The sequence below is a fragment of the Glandiceps talaboti genome, chromosome 5, assembly GCF_964340395.1.
Source record: "Glandiceps talaboti chromosome 5, keGlaTala1.1, whole genome shotgun sequence".
Lineage (NCBI taxonomy): Eukaryota > Metazoa > Hemichordata > Enteropneusta > Spengelidae > Glandiceps > Glandiceps talaboti.
Window position 1 is genome coordinate 26645813 of NC_135553.1, and position 25920 is coordinate 26671732.

At 36.7% G+C, this 25920-nt stretch overlaps 1 protein-coding gene across 1 annotated transcript in view; it reads right to left on the reverse strand.

Annotated features, from left to right (window-relative positions):
• Nucleotides 1-264: 264 nt before the first annotated feature.
• LOC144435094 (transducin beta-like protein 3) overlaps nucleotides 265-25920 on the reverse strand; it is a 43344-nt gene continuing 17688 nt past the window's right edge. Inside the window, exons 12-23 of the mRNA XM_078123651.1 lie at nucleotides 25613-25719; nucleotides 24732-24867; nucleotides 23775-23936; nucleotides 18874-18942; nucleotides 17238-17465; nucleotides 14930-14988; nucleotides 14128-14231; nucleotides 11828-11899; nucleotides 9770-9928; nucleotides 8481-8586; nucleotides 4538-5243; nucleotides 265-423 (exon numbers count right to left, since the gene is read on the reverse strand). Coding sequence (XP_077979777.1) covers nucleotides 316-423; nucleotides 4538-5243; nucleotides 8481-8586; nucleotides 9770-9928; nucleotides 11828-11899; nucleotides 14128-14231; nucleotides 14930-14988; nucleotides 17238-17465; nucleotides 18874-18942; nucleotides 23775-23936; nucleotides 24732-24867; nucleotides 25613-25719 — 2016 coding nt within the window. The 3' untranslated portion in view covers nucleotides 265-315. The remainder of the gene's footprint in view (nucleotides 424-4537; nucleotides 5244-8480; nucleotides 8587-9769; nucleotides 9929-11827; nucleotides 11900-14127; nucleotides 14232-14929; nucleotides 14989-17237; nucleotides 17466-18873; nucleotides 18943-23774; nucleotides 23937-24731; nucleotides 24868-25612; nucleotides 25720-25920) is intronic.

Genomic DNA, 25920 nt, shown 5'->3' on the forward strand with positions numbered 1-25920 from the left:
CGACACCTGTTGGTGGTAATTTCACATTCAAATCCTTGGCTTGGTGTAGATACCTCTTGTGATTGTAAAACAAACACAAATTTCTGGGCAAAATTTGGTTTTACATATGTTATTTCTCTTTAGGTCAAACAAATTCCAATAAAAGATACAAAGAACGAAAAAAGCATACATGTAGGCTACCTTTGATCTGATATGTACAGTAATTCATCATGTAAATATCAAATGTATACCAGTCCACAAAGATTCAAGTATATCATACGTTTAATTTCATCTTTATAAAATACATTTCAATAAAAATCAATCATGCTTTGATTTTTAGTCATTTTTTTTCTTCAGTCTCAGAGATTTTCTTCTTACTTCCTTGCTATCAGCATTTTGTATTTTTCGTTTTGATCTAGTCATTGCAATTGTTGACCTGGAACCCTGAAACAAGAAGAGTGATTTAAAAGTCAGTTTTCATCTTGATAATCACCCACTATATCTGTCTTACATAGGACACTATAAAAGAACCGCATTCTGTATGACTGCAATTGTGGCATACTTGGGGTATTTGCAGGAGTTCTTGCAGTGTTCTCTGCATCCGTACTTTCACAAGTGTAGCACATATACCCATAAGTACCCACCCACATTGGAACTCACTTTGCATGGGGTTCTGTTATTACTACATATATTTATCTGAAACGGCAAATTTCCATAAAAATCATACAACGCAATTTTGTGATGACTGTGTCCTCATTTGCTTATCAGTTGCATGCAACTATACAGTAATGATTTCGGTATTTCACTGCAGTGGAAATGCCACTAGTATATACACACACCAGTGTAAGTAATCACTGATACATATGTAACAAGTCATTGAAAAAGACATAGTCCCCGCTATAATTGGGTTTTAAGGAATTATGACTACTCTGATCACGCAACAACATTTGTGAACCTAAAACAAACAAACTTAGATATGTTGTGTGTGCTTGTTGGACATGGAACATGCCTACAACAATAAAGGATTGGTTGGGTATGGGGGATCATATCACAATGAAAATGGAGTCTGAGTTATGGCTTTGGACATGGAAAATTCACAAACAAAATGGCTGCCAGGCAGCCATATTGGATCGTATCACGACGAAAATGGATAGGCACATGTATGTCATAGAACACTGTCCTAATACCAACTTTGAATGAGATCTGTTTAAGCATGTCTGAGTTATGGCTTTGGACATGGAAAATTCACAAACAAAATGGCTGATGGCTTTGGACATGGAAAATTCACAAACAAAATGGCTGCCAGGCAGCCATATTGGATCGTATCACGACGAAAATGGATAGGCACATGTATGTCATAGAACACTGTCCTAATACCAACTTTGAATGAGATCTGTTCAAGCATGTCTGAGTTATGGCTTTGGACATGAAAATTCACAAACAAAATGGCTACCAGGCAGCCATATTGGATCGTATCACAATGAAAATGGATATGCACATGCATGTCATAGAACACTGTCCTAATACCAACTTTGAATGAGATCTGTTCAAGCATGTCTGAGTTATGGCTTTGGACATGAAAATTCACAAACAAAATGGCTGCTAGGCGACCATATTGGATCGTATCATGACAACAATGAATATGCACATGTATGTCATAGAACACTGTCCTAATACCAACTTTGAATGAGATCTGTTAAAGCATGTCTGAGTTATGGCTTTAGACAGGGAAAATTCGCAAACAAAATGGTTGCTAGGCGGCCATATTGGATTGTATCATAAAACAAATTGACGTGCATATGTATGCCATAGTATGTTGCCCCTGTACCAAGTTTGAAAAAAATCGCATGCACGGACAGACGGAACCCAATCCATAAGTCCCCGTTCCGGACTTCGTCCGCGGGGACTAATAATGCCACTAGTATATACACACACCAGTGCAAGTAATCACTGGTACATATGTAATAATACCACTAGTATATACACACACCAGTGTAAGTAATCACTGGTACATATGTAATAATACCACTAGTATATACACACACCAGTGCAGATAATCACTGATACATATGTAATAATACCACTAGTATATACACACACCAGTGCAAGTAATCACTGGTACATATGTAATAATACCACTAGTATATACACACACCAGTGTAAGTAATCTCTGGTACATATGTAATAATACCACTGGTATATACACACACCAGTGCAAGTAATCACTGGTACATATGTAATAATACCACTAGTATATACACACACCAGTGCAAGTAATCACTGGTACATATGTATTAATACCACTAGTATATACACACACCAGTGTAAGTAATCTCTGGTACATATGTAATAATACCACTGGTATATACACACACCAGTGCAAGTAATCACTGGTACATATGTAATAATACCACTAGTATATACACACACCAGTGTAAGTAATCACTGGTACATATGTATTAATACCACTAGTATATACACACACCAGTGTAAGTAATCTCTGGTACATATGTAATAATACCTCTGGTATATACACACACCAGTGCAAGTAATCACTGGTACATATGTAATAATACCACTAGTATATACACACACCAGTGCAAGTAATCACTGATACATAATATGTAATAATACCACTAGTATATATACACACCAGAGCAAGTAATCACTGATACCTATGTAATAATACCACTAGTATATACACACACCAGTGCAAGTAATCACTGATACATATGTAATAATACCACTAGTATAAGCACACACCAGTGCAAGTATTCTCTGGTACATATGTAATAATACCACTAGTATATACACACAACAGTGCAAGTAATCACCATGGTACATATGTAATAATACCACTAGTATATACACACACCAGTGCCAGTAATCTCTGCTACATATGTAATAATACCACTAGTATATACACACACCAGTGCCAGTAATCTCTGCTACATATGTAATAATACCACTAGTATATACACACACCAGTGCAAGTAATCACTGATACATATGTAATAATACCACTAGTATATACACACACCAGTGTAAGTAATCACTGGTACATATGTAATAATACCACTAGTATATACACACACCAGTGTAAGTAATCACTGATACATATGTAATAATACCACTAGTATATACACACACCAGTGTAAGTAATCACTGGTACATATGTAATAATACCACTAGTATATACACACACCAGTGCAAGTAATCACTGATACATATGTAATAATACCACTAGTATATACACACACCATTGCAAGTAATCTCTGCTACATATGTAATAATACCACTAGTATATACACACACCAGTGCAAGTAATCTCTGCTACATATGTAATAATACCACTAGTATATACACACACCAGTGCAAGTAATCACTGATACATATGTAATAATACCACTAGTATATACACACACCAGTGCAAGTAATCACTGATGCATATGTAATAATACCACTAGTATATACACACACCAGTGCAAGTAATCACTGATACATATGTAATAATACCACTAGTATATACACACACCAGTGTAAGTAATCACTGGTACATATGTAATAATACCACTAGTATATACACACACCAGTGCAGGTAATCACTGATACATATGTAATAATACCACTAGTATATACACACACCAGTGTAAGTAATCACTGATACATATGTAATAATACCACTAGTATACACACACACACCAGTGTAAGTAATCACTGGTACATATGTAACAATACCACTAGTATATACACACACCAGTGTAAGTAATCACTGGTACATATGTATTAATACCACTAGTATGCACACACGAGTGCAAGTAATCTCTGGTACATATGTAATAATACCACTAGTATGCACACACGAGTGCAAGTAATCTCTGGTACATAATGTAATAATACCACTAGTACATACACACACACACCAGTGTAAGTAATCACTGGTACATATGTATTAATACCACTAGTATGCACACACGAGTGCAAGTAATCTCTGGTACATATGTAATAATACCACTAGTATGCACACACAAGTGCAAGTAATCTCTGACACATATGTAATAATACCACTAGTATATACACACCAGAGCAGGTAATCACTGATACATATGTAATAATACCACTAGTATATACACACACCAGTGTAAGTAATCACTGATACATATGTAATAATGCCACTAGTATACACACACCAGTGTAAGTAATCACTGGTACATATGTAATAATACCACTAGTATACACACACCAGTGCAGGTAATCACTGGTACACATAATAATAGAAAAAGAAGAGAATATGATCAGAGTATTTAGGGACCTAAAATCTTACGAGTTTTACAAAAATGTTGTGATATGATTGTTTAGATTTTGTCCAAAAGAAAGTACTTTTCAAGTTGGAGGATGTTGTATTCCAGTTAATTGGAAAGACAAAAGATAGGAAAATATGAACACTGGGTGTGCTGCTCAAAAGGAACCACCAGAAATATCATGCTCATATCAAGATGTTTTACAATGTTTGATTTCTTTACCTGGAACTTGTATTTTATCAGTATAAACTCCTTACCTGCTTTTGTGGATTTGAGTCAGCTTCTCCAGCCTTTTTTGTTTTCTTCAAAGACTTCTTACTTGAACCAGTGGTTGTATCTTCAGATACGTGATTTTCTTTTTCATCTGAAACACTTTTCCCCTGCAAAATTTCAGTTTCCAGTTTCTTTTCTGTTTTTTTCCTTGTCATTATTCTACTTTTTGTCTTTGTCTGTCTAGAAGGAATTGATTCTGATTCAGATTCACAGTTACTATCAGAAGAACTGCTAACCGTTTCAGTCCTACTTGCTGATTGGTCAACTTTGCCAGACAACAATTCTGATTGGTCAACTGTTGCATTAATTGCCTCTGTCATGTTTTGCAATTGGTTCCTTGCTTTTGAGGTAATCGTTGTATCCAATTCTTTATCATCACTATCCCCATCACTGTAACTATCATCATCATCATCATCATCATCATCATCATCATCATCATCACCATCATCATCACCATCATCATCATCATCATTATCATCATCATCATCATCATCATCATCATCATCATCATCATCTTCTTCTTCTTCTTCTTCCTTTTCTTCATTATTACTGATACTGACAGCTTTCAGCTTTGAAATGTCTTTTTCTGATTCAGATTCCATAACATCCATTTGTAGGAAACTTTTTTTTCCTTCTGTTCCTTCACTTTCAGTTTCTTGATCTATATTCATTCTCATTGGCAAAGTATTGCTGAAAATAAAAGAAAGATTAATCAGACACCAAATAATCATGACTGAAACTTTCCTATAACTCTTTTTTTTTGCACTTTAAAAAATAGCTCCAATGACATTGTAGCACAACTGTACAGTTTATTAAAAATGTTTATCCACATGTTGATCCATGCTAGGTATAGGTGTTCATTTGGTGAATGACTATCCAGTTGCTTATCCAACCAAGTTGTTATTTTTGCAATATTAGCAATCGATCGGCTGTTGCTATGGTGTGGTCATGTTGCTAGACATATTTGCATACTTTTTGAATGTTCACTTGACTATGAATCCCTAATGTCATCTTTGCAATATTCCTGATCATTTGGCTGTTGCTATGGACGTGGTCTTGTTGCTAGCAGGGCTCGAAATTAACGCCGGCCCAGCAGCCCGTTAAAGTTGCTGTTGTTTTGTCACAATCGGCTCAGTTGGGCAGCTACTTTTTTTTTTTAAAACATTTTGAAAACCTAGCTTAAAATATTCAATTATTATTATCCTTTGATAAATAGAAAAATCTACACTTGCTATTTCCCATTAACTCAAAAGTAACCATGATCAAAGATGCTAACGCACTGATCTCTGTACTTCCGCATTGAGTGGCTAGTTATGTGATGACCCCTTGACCTTAGTCCAACTTTCTATATATGGAAGAGTACATTGATAAAACGCATGGACAAATTTGTATATCAATATGCTTTCACGTGATTCAGCAAGCTCTTTAATATATTTATGTAAATCACGTTTTGCCGTGACCCCAGTTGATCCCACATTGTTTGTTGAAGTTTGGATTCACGAAACGTTCGAAAGGACTTCCTAAGGAAGACAGAGAGAGTAAAAAGATGGCAGGCAAGAAAAGGAAAAGAGAAAAAAGTGGTGATGGTGGTGAGAATGTTGTTGTACGATCGTGTGAGAGTATGAGTGAAGATTTAGTGGCTGTACAAAATACATCACAGGAAAGCGAAAAAGATAACGTAGTAACACAGGGGCACGTATTATTGCTTAGATTGCCATTTTCTTAGGAAAATATCGTACAAATCCTGCTGCTACAAATGCATCAATCTCTATACTAGTAGAAATATTAAAGAAGGGTGGGGACATCGAGGACATCTTCTTTCCTTAACCTTTCAAATATGAACAAAACATGCACATTTGCTCAACAAAAACATACCTGCATGAAGACTAGGTGCCAAATACAGTTATACACTATCACTGTGGGAAAAAATGCTTTTGTAATGAGGAAAATGGTCCTTTTACAACTAGCGAGTGCTGTATGTCAAAGGCAAGTCAAGTGACGTAACCGTCAAATGTTCACTGCTGATTGGCTGAGAAAGAGGCGTTAGTTAATGACTTCAGATGACTGCTGCATTTCAAAATCAGAAGCATGTACCTCACTAAATGCGTGACCATGGATCGCCAAAAATTCTCGACAGCTTCCTGGTGAGTCTACTTGTACGATTTCCAATACAACTGCATTATAATAGTGTTAAACTGTCTATCTATGTATGCTGGAATTGATTTCACTTTTGGTGGCCCATAAAGTAATGACTGTTTCCAGGAGCTTTCTTTACATAGGCGTAGTTTTGAACAGCCAATCGGCAATGAGCTGATTATTCAAAATAGCAAGACATACAGAGGAGTTTATACAGGATTGTGACTCATTGTCCCCCCTTCTCTTTTCTCCTTACAGGTAGGAATATATAGTCAAAAGTTGTTATATTTAGTGTTTAGACCTGGAAAACAACAATCTATGATATAGTAATAGTAAATCTGAGAGTTATTGGAAAATGTATGAAAGGAAGAAAAAACGAGTTTCGTGAGGAATGGGGGAAGGAGTTTAAGTGGTTAAGGAGAGAATAAAACTATGATGGTGTCATCTATTTGTGAGTATTGTAGGGCCTACCCGGGGCTAGTCAACAAGACGTCAGCGTTATTCATGGGTTCAACACGTAACAGAAAACATTAGACAGGTGGCTAGGTAGTGGCAGACGCACAAGGAGACTAGACTTTAAGGACTCGTGACTAAAAGTTGCCAGGAAAATATGGGCAGGTAAAATATTTGCTGGGCAGATAAATTTCCAACTTACATAGGCATAGTTTTGAACAGCCAATTATTTGTTCAAAACTTTGTTCAAAAATTTGAGCAATTTCCAAACTAGACACCCAAATTGAACAAAAAAATTAATTTCGAGGTCTGGCTAGGTATATTTTTTGAATATTGATTCATTTGTCTATTAATCCCCTTTATTTTTGCAATATATGCAATCATTTGGCTGTTGCTATGGGCGTGGTCTTGTTGCTAGGCAAATTTACATACATTTTTTCAATGTTTATTCACTTGTCTATTAATCCCTCTTGTTATCATTGTGAACGTTTGGCTGTTGCTATGGGTGTGGTCATGGTTGGCCAAATGTATTAAAATATTTGCAAGAAAATCTGCAGTATAACACTTCCAGAAATACCTCACCAAGTTAGTCTCATTGACCAAGTACTTTTTGAGATTTTTACATTTTTACACCTAATTTGCATATTACTGATGAGATCATTATATGCTTAATATATCTTCATCGTGCACCCCACATGCATTCCCATTAAATTTCAACCCAATCTGCTGAGTAGTTTTGGAATGAAAGATTTTTTACCAAAAAGACACATTTTTAGTGCTAATTTGCATATTATTTTGACCCAAAATGCGTATCTCTGATGCAATCATTTTCATTTGAGCAATTTCCAAACTAGACACCCAAAGTAACATGGCCACCAACTATCAAAGCAATCGATCCATCAGTTTTTGACTTGAAGTTGTTTACACACACACACTTACACACACACACACACACACACACTTAGCGATGCCTATCGCACTACTAAACCTTGTCTGTTCAGTTGTGCTAAAAATAACATTTTCATAATATTTCAGACATTGTCACATTCTCTTTTTGGTACTTTGCCAAAAAAAGAAAAATGTTCTTTATTGAAATTCTCTGCAACTGAAATAATAATTAACATTTCAGATTTGAAAACTGTTTTCAATTTCTTTACATAGACCATCGATGAATAAATATTTTTACCTGATTATACTGGTATTTTCTCCAGTCACCATTTTTACCTGATTGTATTGGTATTTCTTCCAGTCACCATTCTTACCTGATTGTACTGGTACTTTCTCCAGTCACAATTCTTACCTGATTGTACTGGTATTTTCTCCAGTCACAATTCTTACCTGATTGTACTGGTACTTTCTCCAGTCACCATTCTCATTTTCTGCCACGTGTAGTGTACAAACATGGACTGCTGGAGAAGTCTGTTCATTCTTTGGAAATGTCTCTCTAGGAACATAAGAAACAGTTGAAAAGTCCAGTAAGGCTTATTGCTACTCTAAGTACACTAGTATTGATTACTGTTATGATTTTGGATAAAAAAATAACACCTCATAATTACAGGGCATATAATCTAGTAACAAGACCTCGGGTCTGCACTCAGAAAATTGCTGAATAAAAACCAAGGATGGCAGTAACACTGGTAATGGTATGTAGCAAGCCCTCAATAGTTGCTTTGGCACTATGCAATGTGTGGTAGCTTTTAAAGTTAACAGAATTGCAGTAAGACTAGTCATCTGGTTGTTTGGATGGAAAAATGAAATATTATGTTACAAATACTTTTACTCAGTCTTACTTGTTTGGGCAGATAAATAAAATATCATTACTAATTTTTCTGTCGGTATAGAGGAAACAGCAAACAGAGATACTGAGTGAAATGTCTGGTACCAACTTCTCTGTATGTAAATTAGTATTTCATGTGACATCAATCACTTGCAGTCATTTAACGTCATGTCACCATCTTAGCCAATCAGCTTACTGCTGTCATTAACTATTGGTATGTCACCAGGATTCCATAATGCTCATTTGAATACAGAACATTTGATACCAGCCTAGCTTTCAGCTTTCGCTGACAGCGGAGCTAATAAAAGCTACTTATTTACTACCAAGATGTTGATAAGGTGATAAAAATTTCCTTCTAAGGTGAGATACAGGGCTGGGTTTATGGTAGTATTTTGATGTGTTTACCATCATCTCAGTAAACAGGTTCATAAGGTTGGAATGTCATGTTTATAATAATGTTTTTACATTGCATTGATTCCAGTGGTGTGACCGCTACAATTTTCATCATGGTTTACATCATATATAAATGTATGATGTCGCACTTGTGAACGTTGGTTTAGGGGGAGGGGAGGGGGTTTTGTACTAAATGAAAGACGTCTGTTTATTGAGCTTGTGTGTGACATTGTGCAATTGTCCCTAAGCAAGACTCACCTAAATTACAATCCTGTTATTTTGAACAGTAAATGTAATGTTTTCTATGAAGTAAATCAATAATCTCAATTTGGTAGATTGGATAATAATTGTAACTATCACATAGTGTTCTGGTCAATGTTTTTTGTTTTAGGATGTAGTAAATATACTCTCCTTCTAAAAAGAAGAATAGTAAATGTCAAACTTAGAGAATCCTTACCTGTGTATGGTAGGAAAGCCTCAACATGGTCTTTGATATTTGGGTATTTCATTAGATCTTGAGGTTGTATTTTCTGTAAGATGATCCTGAGTACAGTCTGAGCCTCATGACAGTGTTTGGAATTAGTGTTCCATTGTACAGCAAAACCAAGGATGGCATCTATCAGAAGTTACAAAATATTGAATATTTAGTCATTAATTTCAAACTGTTCACAATTACAGGACCCCTGTCACATAGAACTGATACTCAGATTGGATTATTCAAATGGGCTACCTATCTTTAACTAGAAATAGAGGTGCAATCTGTGAAATGTCACTCAAAGGTGTCAATCTGCATAGTGTAGACAGCTTTGCCAACATTATCTACAAACTCAGACATATGCAAATTAGAATCAAGTGTGACTCTAAGGTTTTTGACACTAGAGGTGAAAATCGTATCAGAATTTCCAATGGGCATAAAAGGAGGGAAGTGATTTAGCAGATAGTCTGGGTGATGATACTAGTATTGCTTCTGTTTTACTATCATTTAACTGGAGTTTATTAGATGTCATCCACTTCTTGATGTCAGTAATACAGTTTTGCACGGATTCAATATTTGGATTAATTTGATCCATCGTAGCTTCCTTGTATAATTGGTTGTCATTGGCAAAAGCATGGTGATTTATTGACAAGATTGAAAAGAGGGTCAGAGTGTATAAAACAAAACAGGGTCAACGACTAAGCCTTGGGAGAAACCAAATGAAAGAGATGATGAAGTAGATTGCATGCCAGTTACTGTTATGAAAAGTAGTTTTTGAGATGTTGTATCCACAGACAGACACAGACAAAAGAATAACTCCCTTACGGAAGGTAGAATGGGTAGTACAATGGTTGAGAATTTTATAAATTCAATTTTCATTAATGTTGTTATACAGTCAATGAAACATCATTGTATACACACATGTCCAATGATTTTGTATTCCCAAATTTTCACCTTTTGTTTTGTACAAGAAAGAACAATGTCCTTCATGAGACTAAAAGAGTTGAACATCATGCAAACTGACCCACTTGATGAAACAGTGATAAAGTGATTTTAATTTTCGCCAAATGACAATGACTTGTAAATATCATGTCTCATATGGTCTCCTAAAAGCTAAAAATGATTGATTTTAATGTATTTTAGCATTTCAAGACACGTATGACAAGCCTTCAGTCGAAGACATAGTCTCCCCCCCCCCCAACTTGTGTGTTGCGTTGCGTAAGATGATTACCATTTTGATAATTTTCACATGGAAAGGCTTTGTTAGACTTTCCAGGGATGCAACTGTTTGTAGTGTTGGGTTTTCAGTATAATTAGCAATAATATTTGGCAGTCTTATGTGTACAGCTAGAATGTAACCCTTCCTCTCTTCATCTTGAAAATGTTTGTCAAGGTCACAGGTCTCATTAGAAAGTTCATCATTGATAATGTGAGGGTAGACACTTGCATGGTGTCCATATGTATCAAACTTTTGGAGATAACAGGCAAAATGTGCTTTGTACCACAAATATGGCTGCCATTTTGCTATACAGGTCAACGTCATAAAATTAAGTGACTTACATATGCCTCACATAGCATGTTACCTTTGTGCCAGGTTTGGTTGAAATCGGTTGTTGCATGCTAGAGATATGAAGTTAAACACACAAGCAACAAATATGGCCACCATTTGGCCATATTTGATTCAGTAGCAATACAAAGTGATGTGCATGTGTCTCATATAGCTTGTTAACCTTAGTTCAAGGTTTGCTTGAAATTGGTTGGGGTATGCCAGAGATATGGACAGAAAGACAGATGGACAGAACCCAATGTAATAGCCCCTCCGGGCAGTGCCCTTTGGGAGCTAAACACCTTTATAGCCTAGATATGGGTTTTGCAAGTAGTATGGCTTATGGATCATCCTAAGGTTGGGCCATTCTGCAGTATATCTTTGGTCTGCATACCTGTATCAAGCTGTGTCCCCACTTTAGACTGTGTCCACTATGGGCTAATTGGCATCTAGGTAAACCAATCATTACCATTTGACCCCTAAGATGCACTTACCAATTTGATCCTCTCTCAACTTGCCAATTGTTTTGTCTAAACCATCTAAACCATCAGGTTCGTTGATTATTTCTGAAATGCATAAGAAGAAATGAAGTGATTCAAAAGTAGATAAGACGGAAAGCGATTTCTGAAAAATTTTGATAAAAAATCTCATTTGTCTCATATTTATGTAAAAATGTATATCAGTGTATGGTAGTGTGTAGGTCTATGTTGTCCTAGCTAACCCATGTATATCAATGTACGGTAGTGTGTAGGTCTATGTTGTCTTAGCTATTAAACCTATGTATATCAGTGTATGGTAGTGTGTAGGTCTATGTTGTCTTAGCTATTAAACCCATGTATACCAGTGTATGGTAGTGTGTAGGTCAATGTTGTCTTAGCTATTAAACCTATGTATACCAGTGTATGGTAGTGTGTAGGTCTATGTTGTCTTAGCTATTAAACCCATGTATACCAGTGTATGGTAGTGTGTAGGTCTATGTTGTCTTAGCTATTAAACCCATGTATACCAGTGTATGGTAGTGTGTAGGTCTATGTTGTCTTAGCTAACCTATGTATATCAGTGTATGGTAGTGTGTAGGTCTATGTTGTCTTAGCTAACCCATGTATACCAATGTATGGTAGTGTGTAGGTCTATGTTGTCTTAGCTATTAAACCCATGTATATCAATGTATGGTAGTGTGTAGGTCTATGTTGTCTTAGCTATTAAACCCATGTATATCAGTGTATGGTAGTGTGTAGGTCTATGTTGTCTTAGCTATTAAACCCATGTATATCAGTGTATGGTAGTGTGTAGGTCTATGTTGTCTTAGCTATTAAACCTATGTATACCAGTGTATGGTAGTGTGTAGGTCAATGTTGTCTTAGCTATTAAACCTATGTATATCAGTGTATGGTAGTGTGTAGGTCTATGTTGTCTTAGCTATTAAACCCATGTATATCAATGTATGGTAGTGTGTAGGTCTATGTTGTCTTAGCTATTAAACCTATGTATATCAATGTATGGTAGTGTGTAGGTCTATGTTGTCTTAGCTATTAAACCTATGTATACCAGTGTATGGTAGTGTGTAGGTCTATGTTGTCTTAGCTATTAAACCCATGTATATCAGTGTATGGTAGTGTGTAGGTCTATGTTGTCTTAGCTATTAAACCCATGTATATCAGTGTATGGTAGTGTGTAGGTCAATGTTGTCTTAGCTAACCCATGTATATCAGTGTATGGTAGTGTGTAGGGCTATGTTGTCTTAGCTATTAAACCCATGTATATCAGTGTATGGTAGTGTGTAGGTCAATGTTGTCTTAGCTAACCCATGTATATCAGTGTATGGTAGTGTGTAGGGCTATGTTGTCTTAGCTATTAAACCCATGTATATCAATGTATGGTAGTGTGTAGGTCTATGTTGTCTTAGCAATTAAACCCATGTATACCAGTGTACGGTAGTGTGTAGGTCAATGTTGTCTTAGCTAACCTATGTATATCAGTGTATGGTAGTATGTAGGTCTATGTTGTCTTAGCTATTAAACCCATGTATATCAATGTATGGTAGTGTGTAGGTCTATGTTGTCTTAGCTATTAAATCCATGTATATCAGTGTATGGTAGTGTGTAGGGCTATGTTGTCTTAGCTATTAAACCCATGTATATCAATGTATGGTAGTGTGTAGGTCTATGTTGTCTTAGCAATTAAACCCATGTATATCAATGTATGGTAGTGTGTAGGTCTATGTTGTCTTAGCAATTAAACCCATGTATATTAGTGTATGGTAGTGTGTAGGTCTATGTTGTCTTAGCTATTAAACCCATGTATACCAGTGTACGGTAGTGTGTAGGTCAATGTTGTCTTAGCTAACCTATGTATATCAGTGTATGGTAGTATGTAGGTCTATGTTGTCTTAGCTATTAAACCCATGTATATCAATGTATGGTAGTGTGTAGGTCTATGTTGTCTTAGCTATTAAATCCATGTATATCAGTGTATGGTAGTGTGTAGGGCTATGTTGTCTTAGCTATTAAACCCATGTATATCAATGTATGGTAGTGTGTAGGTCTATGTTGTCTTAGCAATTAAACCCATGTATATCAGTGTATGGTAGTGTGTAGGGCTATGTTGTCCTAGCTAGCCCATGGCAATTGGATTTCTCTAAAAGTAGACTGTGTAAGATTTCTAAGCCTATTGCTGCATGATTGGTTTTATCATAAATGCAGTGCCATGCCTATGAATACATGTATCATGTAATTCAAAAGCTGTAAAAGCAAAATTTTACAGTAATGTTATTATATATTGATATTGTACATACCTTTAATAATCTGAAGTAATTTGAAAGGTTGATTCAAGGTTATAGCCAGACCAATAGCTTTCAGGTATTTCTTTTTCTGAACAAAGTTTGACAGCTCTTGTTCTCTGGCAATAGAAATGAAAATTATGAACAAAACTGATACAACTATGGCAATATAGCTTTCAGTTCACAACGAATGCTACAATCCATAAACTATAACTATTGTTGTTACATGTTCATAATCTATTGCAGAATGTTGTTGTAATTACACTCACTGTACAGCAGCATTTCTGAGAGTGAGATTCACCTGCAGTTGTTTTTATACACTTCCCTATCTCACTGTTAACATTTTGGGGGACTCTCAATGTTTACAATCGCTTGATCACAACTGATGCACCATTATCATCCAATTGTGTAATCTAACACATTGAACAACAACAGTTTTCCTTTGTGTCTATCTTAGTAAGCAGACAGCTGTCTCTTTGCAGTATTATTCACATATGATTTTGTAATAATTACAAATATTGCTCTTTGACCCACTGGGGCTAAAACATGAATAGTTATACCAACATATGGACTACTCGAACAGCTGTTATATTTTATCTAGCCAAAAAGCATAATACACTACAAGTGTTACATTAAAAAGATATCCAATCCATTTTTTGTATACACTTTAGAAAGTACACAGCTCTGACCTAAATGCTATGCTCCACTGAAAATTCCATACTGAATGTCAAGGCCATGTTCAAATACTTATAGTGCATTTATCTATTTCTTCATATTTCATATCTACAAGGGTAGACAATATTACTTTGATACTCACTTCAAAATGACATCTTCTTGTTTGTTTATCTCTGCTTCTTTTTCAATTTCAGTTACATCCTACAAAAATCAGATTGCAATTTGGTAATTTCTTACCAGCTAAATCTAGAAGAAAATGCCAAGTTTTCTACATGTAGAGTGTACATGTATAGCAGATATGCCGTCTAGTTACCGCTTGTCAATGGGAGGTGGATACAAGTTGTGCTGTCACCCCTCATTGTCAGAAGGATGCAAAAATAATGATTCAATGGATTTAGGTGAAAAGATTGTGAAAATATTGCATATCAGATAAGGAACATTTATCTTAAGTTGGTGGAGATCTGATTTTGGATTTTACTTGAAAGCCATTGCAGCATTCCTAGCAACAGAGCCCTCATGGCAATAGTTACTGCATAAGAGCCCCCATGGCATTACTGCATAAGAGCCCTCATGGCATTACTGCATAAGAGCCCTCATGGCAATAGTGACTGCATAAGAGCCCTCATGGCAATAGTTACTGCATAAGAGCCCTCATGGCAATAGTTACTACATAAGAGCCCTCATGGCATTACTGCATAAGAGCCCTCATGGCATTACTGCATAAGAGCCCTCATGGCAATAGTTACTGCATACGAGCCCTCATGGCATTACTGCATAAGAGCCCTCATGGCATTACTGCATAAGAACCCTCATGGCAATAGTTACTGCATACGAGCCCTCATGGCAATAGTTACTGCATAAGAGCCCTCATGGCAATAGTTACTGCATACGAGCCCTCATGGCATTACTGCATAAGAGCATCCATGGCAATAGTTACTGCATAAGAGCATCCATGGCAATAGTTACTGCATAAGAGCATCCATGGCAATAGTTACTGCATAAGAGCCCACATGGCAATAGTTACTGCATAAGAGTATCCATGGCAATAGTTACTGCATAAGAGCATCCATGGCAATAGTTACTGCATAAGAGCCCTCATGGCAATAGTTACTGCATAAGAGCATCCATGGCAATAGTTACTGCATAAGAGTATCCATGGCAATAGTTACTGCATAAGAGCCCTCATGGCAATAGTTACTGCATAAGAGCCCTCATGGCAATAGTTACTGCATAAGAGCCCTCATGGCAATAGTTACTGCATACGAGCCCTCATGGCAATAGTTACTGCATAAGAGCCCTCATGGCATTACTGCATAAGAGCATCCATGGCAATAGTGACTGCATAAGAGCATCCATGGCAATAGTTACTGCATAAGAGCCCTCATGGCAATAGTTACTGCATAAGAGCATCCATGGCAATAGTTACTGCATAAGAGCCCTCATGGCAATAGTTACTGCATAAGAGCCCTCATGGCAATAGTTACTGCATACGAGCCCTCATGGCAATAGTTACTGCATACGAGCCCTCATGGCAATAGTTACTGCATAAGAGCCCTCATGGCAATAGTTACTGCATAAGAGCCCTCATGGCAATAGTTACTGCATAAGAGCCCTCATGGCAATAGTTACTGCATAAGAGCCCTCATGGCAATAGTTACTGCATACGAGCCCTCATGGCAATAGTTACTGCATACGAGCCCTCATGGCAATAGTTACTGCATAAGAGCCCTCATGGCAATAGTTACTGCATACGAGCCCTCATGGCAATAGTTACTGCATACGAGCCCTCATGGCAATAGTTACTGCATAAGAGCCCTCATGGCAATAGTTACTGCATAAGAGCCCTCATGGCAATAGTTACTGCATAAGAGCCCTCATGGCAATAGTTACTGCATAAGAGCCCTCATGGCAATAGTTACTGCATACGAGCCCTCATGGCAATAGTTACTGCATACGAGCCCTCATGGCAATAGTTACTGCATAAGAGCCCTCATGGCATTACTGCATAAGAGCATCCATGGCAATAGTGACTGCATAAGAGCACCCATGGCAATAGTGACTGCATAAGAGCATCCATGGCAATAGTTTACTAGTACCATCATACATCATAGCAAGGAAATAAGTGTACAATATCACTTTAAAAATCCCACTAATGGAAAAGTCTAGTCAAATACAAGGAGTGTCAAGTCTTGAAAAGAAAGAGAGTAGAGCAAAACTTCAACACTAGAGATTTTGTTCATTGCCAAACAAGTCAAGCCTCTCTACAAGATTTCACATTTGAGAAGGTCACTAATATTCTATATTATCATCAAAAATTTATATTAAATTTGATAGCAGTTGTCAATTCAAGTGTTTTAAAGGCAGAAATATTCCTGATTGGAATTTTCCTTAGGTGATATGCCTGACTGGACTTTCCTGTAAAAACAACAAAATGTGAGACAATTACAAACCTGCCACACTAGAATTGTAGAATCTGCAGCCCCTGAAATCACATAGTCACCAGTAGACTTAGCAGCCAATGCCCAACATTTATCAGAATGTCCATCAAAGGTGTTGACACATTCATTTGTTTTGATAGTCCATAGTTTTAGAAGACCATCCGAACCACTTGTAAGAAGCTGCATTCCATGGCTAAGAAATACCACTTTTAGGACTGAACTGTCATGGCCCTCAAATGTCTAGAAGTAATAGTATCAAACAAATAATATATTATATTAATTAATCTTAAAAGTACAATGACTGCAAGTAAGCTAGCAGCAAGCTAATACAGACACAAACTAAAATTATTACTGCAAAGTGTTGACATACTCAAGTAGTGGACACTGATGTCATTACACTCACAGTAGGGTGGTGCGCTTCTGGGGACAAGTTTGTCTGGAGCATGCAAGGCTGTCATTGCAGTGGAGTATCCTCAAAAATAATACTAGTATTCTGCATAAAAGTATTCCTCTCAAATAATCAAAAAGCTCATCAATTGCCAGTACAACACTTCAAAACACCCGATAATCTGTTTTTGAATTCTTCAATTCAAATGCATCAACAGTCAGCACATTACGCTTGCACTAAGTATGTAAAATAGACACATCATATGCAACAAAACTCCCACATCTAAGCTTTTGGAATGCATATGGATAAGTTTGCAACAGAAATCCCCACATCTAAGCATTTGGAATGCATGGACGAGTTTTCATTCAAAGTTTTGACATCAAAAGATTTACTGCGCATAATGTACCCAACCAATGTTGGTAGTCAAGGATTTTTTACTTTTTGTACTTTTTGTACACGTCATTTACATTAATTGTTATATCAGTCGCACTTTTACTTTTAAATCTGGCGTGTGCCTGCTGTTCTCCATGAGTCAATGTTTCTGAACTAAAATGTTGATTTCAAAGGTATAAATTGACAAAATTATTCAAGTTAAAAAATGCAAATGGTAAATATAATTATATTGATCATCAGATGTTTGAAAATTCAAATTTCATCAATAATTTAATTTTTAGGTACTAGTACAAGCATAGTGAATTGTAGCATTTGAAGCATAGAATTCAAGAATACATCAGCAGAACATTTGGGTGTTTCTAAGTGTTGTACTGACCATTGATAGGTTTTTTTATGGTCTGTTCTTTATTCAGCTATTTTTATAATGCAAGTCATGCATGGTCTGGAGTGGTTGCACATTCAACCTCATACCTCATTCAGTGTTTACACTATTTTGTTTACAGGGTGATTATATCCACATAACCAAAGCACCACTATCACCCATTTAAGTAATTAACCACAACAATTAGTTCTAGTGTCTGTCTATCTTGGTTTACTAACAGCTTGCTTTCAAAACCATTACTTCTTTTACAAAGTGAAAAAAAATGATGATTTGAGATTATGTTGGCAGGCAAGTGGTTAGCTTGTACACCTCTTGAAATGTGGCTTTGAACACACTGCTACTTATAACACTATGTAAACCTTATACACATTGTCACTTAATATGCAACATCAGCTTCAGCATTATACATTCATACCTTCCACAAAGTTTACTACTGAAGTAATGAATTTTAGAACAAACTAGAGAATGATGAAATCTGAAATTACCTTAACACAAGTAAAGTCTGTCAATGCCCACAGCTTGATACTTCCATCAGCTGATGATGATGCTAATACCTGGATAAAGAAACCAACATACAATATGTACCAAACAATGATTTGATATAATGTCAATCAGTAGATATGTCAGATTTGATATAATATCAATCAGTAGATATGTCAGATTTGATATAATGTCAATCAGTACTACTGTATCTACTAGATACATGTATGTATGGGTGTATCAAAACACTGTTTGCGAGTTGAAAGTGCAAGTAGCAGTTTCTCAACAAATCACTGTTTGCGACCGGTAGCACTTCTATTCTGAGACCGATAGCACTTCTATTCTGAGACCGATAGCACTTCTATTCTGAGACCGATAGCACTTCTATTCTGAGACCGATAGCACTTCTATTCTGCGACCGGTAGCACTTCTATTCTGAGACCTCTATTCTGAGACCGGTAACACCTCTCTTCTGAGATCGGCAACACTAGTAGTACTTCTGAGGTACAAATGAATTTTCTCACGTCATCTGTGAAAGTGTCAATACACCATCATTATAACCACTCTGTCGACTGCTATGTGGATGTTACTAACGAAAATGCCGACACAAATGTAACACTGTCGGCTAATTTGGAAGCGACATATTTTCATCAGGTACATAAGTAAAGTACGGTAAAATCTTTCGGACATGCAGTTGTGGTTACACTTAACAGGTGATAAACTTAAATGATTTGTAGGGATCAGTTTTACGGGATAAACCACCACGGCCCGGGACCACAGCCTTTCGGTCTGCTTGCATAGGAGAACTCTCGTCTCTCTGTGATGTGATCACCGATCGTGCCGAATGAACTTTTGAAACGACATGTGCAGCCCTGCGATTGAACTGCTTCCGTGTCAAATGATGGAACTGTTGACAGCGTGTCAGGACTTTATCATCTTTTGTAAGAAACGTGAAATTCATTCCTTGTAACACAACTTTCTCATTGAGCGTGATTTATATTGTTTGCCATTTGAGGACGAAGCCGCAACGGCCACCACTTGTCCAGCGATTCACACGTTACGTCTCATCTTTGAGCTACGCAAGCTGTGGTGTCGGCACGGCGGTCTCTTGTGTCCCTTGGTAGACAAGTCAAAGGGCTGCAAAGCAATATGCCGATTCACACTCTCAATCACACCCTACAAACCGATGGGTATAAATTTGTGTGTTCCTCGATGAGGATCATTCTCGTGAGAATAGCCAAAGTATTTGTACCTCACCATCAAAGTATCATAATGTCATCATTGCAGAAGAAACAGATAGAGAGCTGGGCCTTACTAAAGAGACAAGTCGATATGTTCGAGATGAAGACGAATTTAGAAGTGGTCGTTGTCATGACATACTTCAACAAAGTAACCCGTAGTAGGAAGTGTATGACACACGGAACAGACAGACTGCAACAGGCACTTCACAGTAACGTAGACAACTTAGTACTGCCAAGAATTACAACTGTGCCTCCAACCCAACCAACAGATGAAGATGAGACAGTGAATGCGGTTGAACTACCGGACCTGAGAGAGACGCCACAGGGTTGCTTGATGAAGATGTCATTTAATGAACTCAGATTTCTCATTCCGAGTATCATGAAATCTTTAGTTTAAATAATAGAAACCAGCCACTGTGGGGCACTGCTGACAGTAACTATATCACTGAAAACGCTCCTGTATGGTGGCCTGCCCAGGTACCATACTGCAATCCTTACAAGAAACCAAAAGACGTGACAGGTTGGACCGATCAGCTCAGATCAGTTGCCAAAGCATGCTACCAGTACTATGTCAAGTTATACTTGACAGGTAAGTTGTTATTTTTCACAGATTGCAAATAATGGGAGTGCAGCAGTGGGGGAGCTAGTCGATAGACGTAGCACTGTTATTTTCTTGTGAAGCCCTACTAACCCAATCGCTGTAATTTTGGTGGATATGGAAATGCTAGATTATTTTCGTTTTGATTAGAATTCAATAATTTAGGGATGAAAGAGTGTCACTCACTGTTAGTGTCGGTCATCAACACAACACAGTATGTGCTTACATGTACATTATCTTGGGGAGATTTTATGTTCCCGCATTTGTCAAGCACCCACACCTCTGCACATTCAATTTTTAATTTTTTTTAAAGTAACCTCCTTAATTGTAAATTACATTCAAGTATTCCAACCCAATCTACAATATACATATTTACACCCACAAGCAACCATGGTATACTTTCGTGATACAGAAAGTGTACCATTCAATATTGTTTTAAAACCACCCGACCTATTATTCTAAACTACCAGAGTCTAGAATATATTTTTTCCAAATGTAACCTTGTTTATATATATAACAGTTAATGACATCAAATATTGCAATCACAAAACACTTAAACTAAGATAACTTCACTATTTCTAACACGGTAGATTTAAAAACTTGTTGTTCATATATTTTTACTAAGTGTACATCTTTGATAAAATAACTAATAAAAGCTTAATTTTTTTCAAAACATTTACCTCATTTCCTAATATCTCAAAACCAAATATAACCAGTTGGTTTGTTTCATTGAATGTGTACTGACCATTTACCATAGTTGCCTCAATTTACCTATGTTCCTAGGCCTTAAAACACACTGGCTTAGAATTTGAATTGTCTTCTTTTATTTTTCCAACCATGACATGAAACTTCTAAGACACATGATATAACTGGTATGTGTTATACTTCCATGCCTCTAGTTCTACTTGTTGGCTACCCTCTACTGATTGGATGTAACAAACCACTGTCTTTTTCTTTTTTGTCTCTGTAGGTGATTCCCAGGTAGAGCCACAACAGTGTAATGGTAAGTTCATGAGCTTTCCTTCTTTTTGTACTTGAAATGTACTATTCTTTCAGTCATGATGAGAAGGGGATTTAAGTATTGAACCATACTGTGTTATCAAATATAGTAATGCTCATAGTTTTTATGAAATTCAAAGAAAACCCAGACATGTGGAGAACAATAGATATATTCTTTCTTCATCAAACTACATGTACATGTAATTGAAAATGCACACCTGATCATCTTACAATCACTTATAAATACACAAATTATTCATTTTTTTGGTAGATACATTGCCTGGTGAAAATTTACCTTCAGTATTTTCTACACCAACTCTGGAAGAGATTATTTGGCATTATTCAACTTTGAATGAATCAGACATGAGTAAGTATACATGTACAGTACTTTTGGAGAGACTACTGATTGATTAATGTTATTATGGTAATGTGGCTTTGTTAGATATGAACATGGTTACAGATATATCTGGATTGACTGATGTCAAAATCTAATTGCAGCCTTATAATGTTAACAACATTTTTTTAGAGAGAGCTATGCACTGCAAACTACAGATGCAGATCAAAGCACCACTACATTAAAATTGTTTTTAAAAAGTTGGAATTGAATGTTTTACGTTATTCCCTTGTCATCATTTTTTTCAGATTCACTCAATATTCAGTCAACGCCAGAACTTCCTGCACCACACGTCATTGTCAGTAATATTAGAAGGTCATGAGTCCATCTGCACTGCTGCATCGTTATCATTTGATCAGCCCCTCTTCAAGCTTCCACACATCAGTCAGCTTCTTCCATCATCACCAGAACCATCGATGACCATACAACACATCAACAAGCAGTCTCCATCATCATCTCCAGAACCAGCTACAACACACATCAACCAGCAGCCTCCATCATCATCATCTCCAGAACCAGCTACAACACACACCAACCAGAAGCCTCACACATCACCAGACCCACCTACAACTACAACACAACTAGTTCGAAGAAGTCGTAGACCATCTAAACGAACCTTGAAAGCAGAAGAGTACGCCAAGCAACGCACATGTCAAAAGAGATAAACTTTTAAATATTTTTTTTATAAACAATTATTTATGTACACTTATTGATATGTTTTGCATTTATTTTGAGAGAATGCTAGTGTGTTCAGTTTGTAGATTAAACTGAAGTCTGCTATTTGTAACACAGCTGCCAGACTCAAACTTCATTACATATGTAATCACACATGCATATATACATACACATAGTATTACACAACAACATACTTCAACAGATTTGATATGTCAATCAGTAGATATGTCAGATTTGTAATATATACTGCATATAACATAGTAAGCATCCTATAATTCAGTTTCATAACTTAGATAATTATTGTTGATTGTTTCCTGTGTGCCCCTTTGTTTAATGGCTTTCATTATTAAAGTGGTTGTAATTGAAAAAAATGAACTGTTATTTATTAAAGAAAGCTTTCAATGTTGACTAAATGTGCTGCTTACATGATGTCACTGAAATGAAAAGTTTTGTCAACTCTCATTTATCACTGAGTGGATGAAAGTCAATACTTGTTATGATTTATAACATCAAATATATGATAAAGTTGTCACTATTGCTGATAACACAAAACACCACAGTAAACTCAGCTTGTCAGCCCTGTACTAATTGTCACTATGGCTGATAACACAAAACACCACAGTAAGCTCAGCTTGTCAGCCCTGTACTAATTGTCACTATGGCTGATAACACAAAACACCACAGTAAACTCAGCTTGTCAGCCCTGTACTAATTGTCACTATTGCTGATAACACAAAACACCACAGTAAACTCAGCTTGTCAGCCCTGTACTAATTGTCACTATGGCTGATAACACAAAACACCACAGTAAACTCAGCTTGTCAGCCCTGTACTAATTGTCACTATGGCTGATAACACAAAACACCACAGTAAGCTCAGCTTGTCAGCCCTGTACTAATTGTCACTATGGCTGATAACACAAAACACCACAGTAAGCTTGTCAGCCCTGTACAAGTTGCCATTATTGATGCGTAAACTATGTCTTGATTCAAAGCCTACCTGATCTACGGGAGAAAACTGCATGCACCAAATACCACGTCTGTGACCTCGACAAACACCAAGCAGAGAGGCTTTATCAACACTCCATAGTTTTGCTGTTCTGTCTTGTGATCCTGTGGCTATCAGTTTATCATTGGGTGACACTACGATAGAGTTGATATCCTGTTAAAATAGAGTTTAAATATATAGAAATCTCAACAACCATGAACCTATATACATGTCAAAGATGATATGACATTTGATTCAATATCTACTTTATATCTGTACATATACTTGTATCTGTTTAATAGTCTTTGTAGCAGACACCCCCCCCCCCCCCCTCTCAAATACTTCAGTCTATGTGGACTGAATGGTAACAGGACTTAAAAGCAATTAATGACAACAAGTAAGTACCAAAAAGTGTCTGTGATATGCTAGAAATGGCTGCATTTTGATAGTTGACCCTCAAGGTCAAAGTCTCAAAAGAAAGTTTACACCTAATACAGTTGGGAGAGACACAAGTTTTTGAGTTATAGTTTGCAGTCAATAATGATTGATGACTACAAATATGGCCAATATTCAGTTAAAAGTTATGTGAGCACCAAAAGTAATGTATGCATTATATATTTCTATTAGTTTGTTTGTTCTGTATTACCTTTAGATATCATTTTGAAACATATTGGGAACACATAAATGCTACAGACTGTATACAATATGTCTGCCATTCAACCCCATTGTATATTACCTTTGCGCCAGGTTTGATTGAAATCAGTTGGTGCATGTCTGACATATGAGGGTGAACCCATTGGCCACGGACGGTTGGAGGGTTGGACAGATGGATGGAACCCAGCATATCATCCCCTTCCGGTTGGTGCCCAATGGGGGGGGCAAATATATCCATACAACTCATACCAGACTTCCCCTGTCTGTTCCTAATTTCTAAATGTCAGTTTTACCTCTGTATTACTGATCCCTTACCTTTTCATGTGCTCTTTCAGTAAGTTTGACATGTAGAGACATCACAGAACTTTGCTGTTCTGGGAAATGTTCTGGTATTGCCCATACTTTCAGAGTACAGTCTTGGCTTCCACTTGCAAGGAACTTTGATGATAATCTGAAGGAGATCATATGACAATGGCAGTTGAACTAGCCTTCTGCTTTGTGGTACATGGGAAAATTGATGGTTACTTCAATTATGAGAAAAAATAAACTGACCTTTGAAAACAAGACATCAATGAGAAACAGCTTCTCATTGACATCTCAAACTTGGTATGGCAAAAACAGACATGTGCAATTTTCAAGTGATATATTTGGGAAATTTTGTTTTGACTCAATGCTCCATCATAATATGTTAAACTTCCCCTCTTCCAAAATAAAAACAAATTAATTTTGAATAACAAAAAAGACAAGAATAACTATGTGAGTATATGCTGCAAGAAAATTGATGAGTATATTTTAAATTAATTACCAGTGGAATTTTACTACAGCAAGAGGCTAATTACACCAACATTTGCTCTTGAATTCATGCGTCTTGTCAAAGATGGCTTGCTGACAAGAATTGAATGCCTCATATACTGGCAAATTTTGATGACATACAACACAAAACGATGTTGTTCCTGTTGACATCTTGTTCTTGTAAGCTCTACTTAATCTCGCTATAATAATGTTTCCTAGATTTTGTTTACATAAAACTGTGACCTTGATGATAAAGAACACAAGATTACTATAGTATCACCAGTCAGACTGTGAATATACAGAGTCATGCAAAGTAACCACATCTGTCATTTTCATAGTATGCTAATGCTATGCTAATTACAGTTATTATTATCATATATTCCCACACTCCTCACACTTCTTACCTGGAGGATGTCACTGTACCTACAGCATGTGTATGACCAGCGCCAATAGCAACACATTCAACTTGTCCACTTGTAGGGTCCATCCTCCATAGCCGTACTGTACTATCCTGGATGGTGACAAACATAGGAACAAATCAGACACTTTGATAAACTGATCAAGACAATGACACAACAGACCTTAGCAACCATAACCATGTCCTTAGCTACAGCCTTAGCTACAGTATTTTGTGAAGATAAAATTATTGGATAAGCGTCCCAAAAATGTATGCAAATATGCCCAGCAACAAGACCATGCCCATAGCAACAGT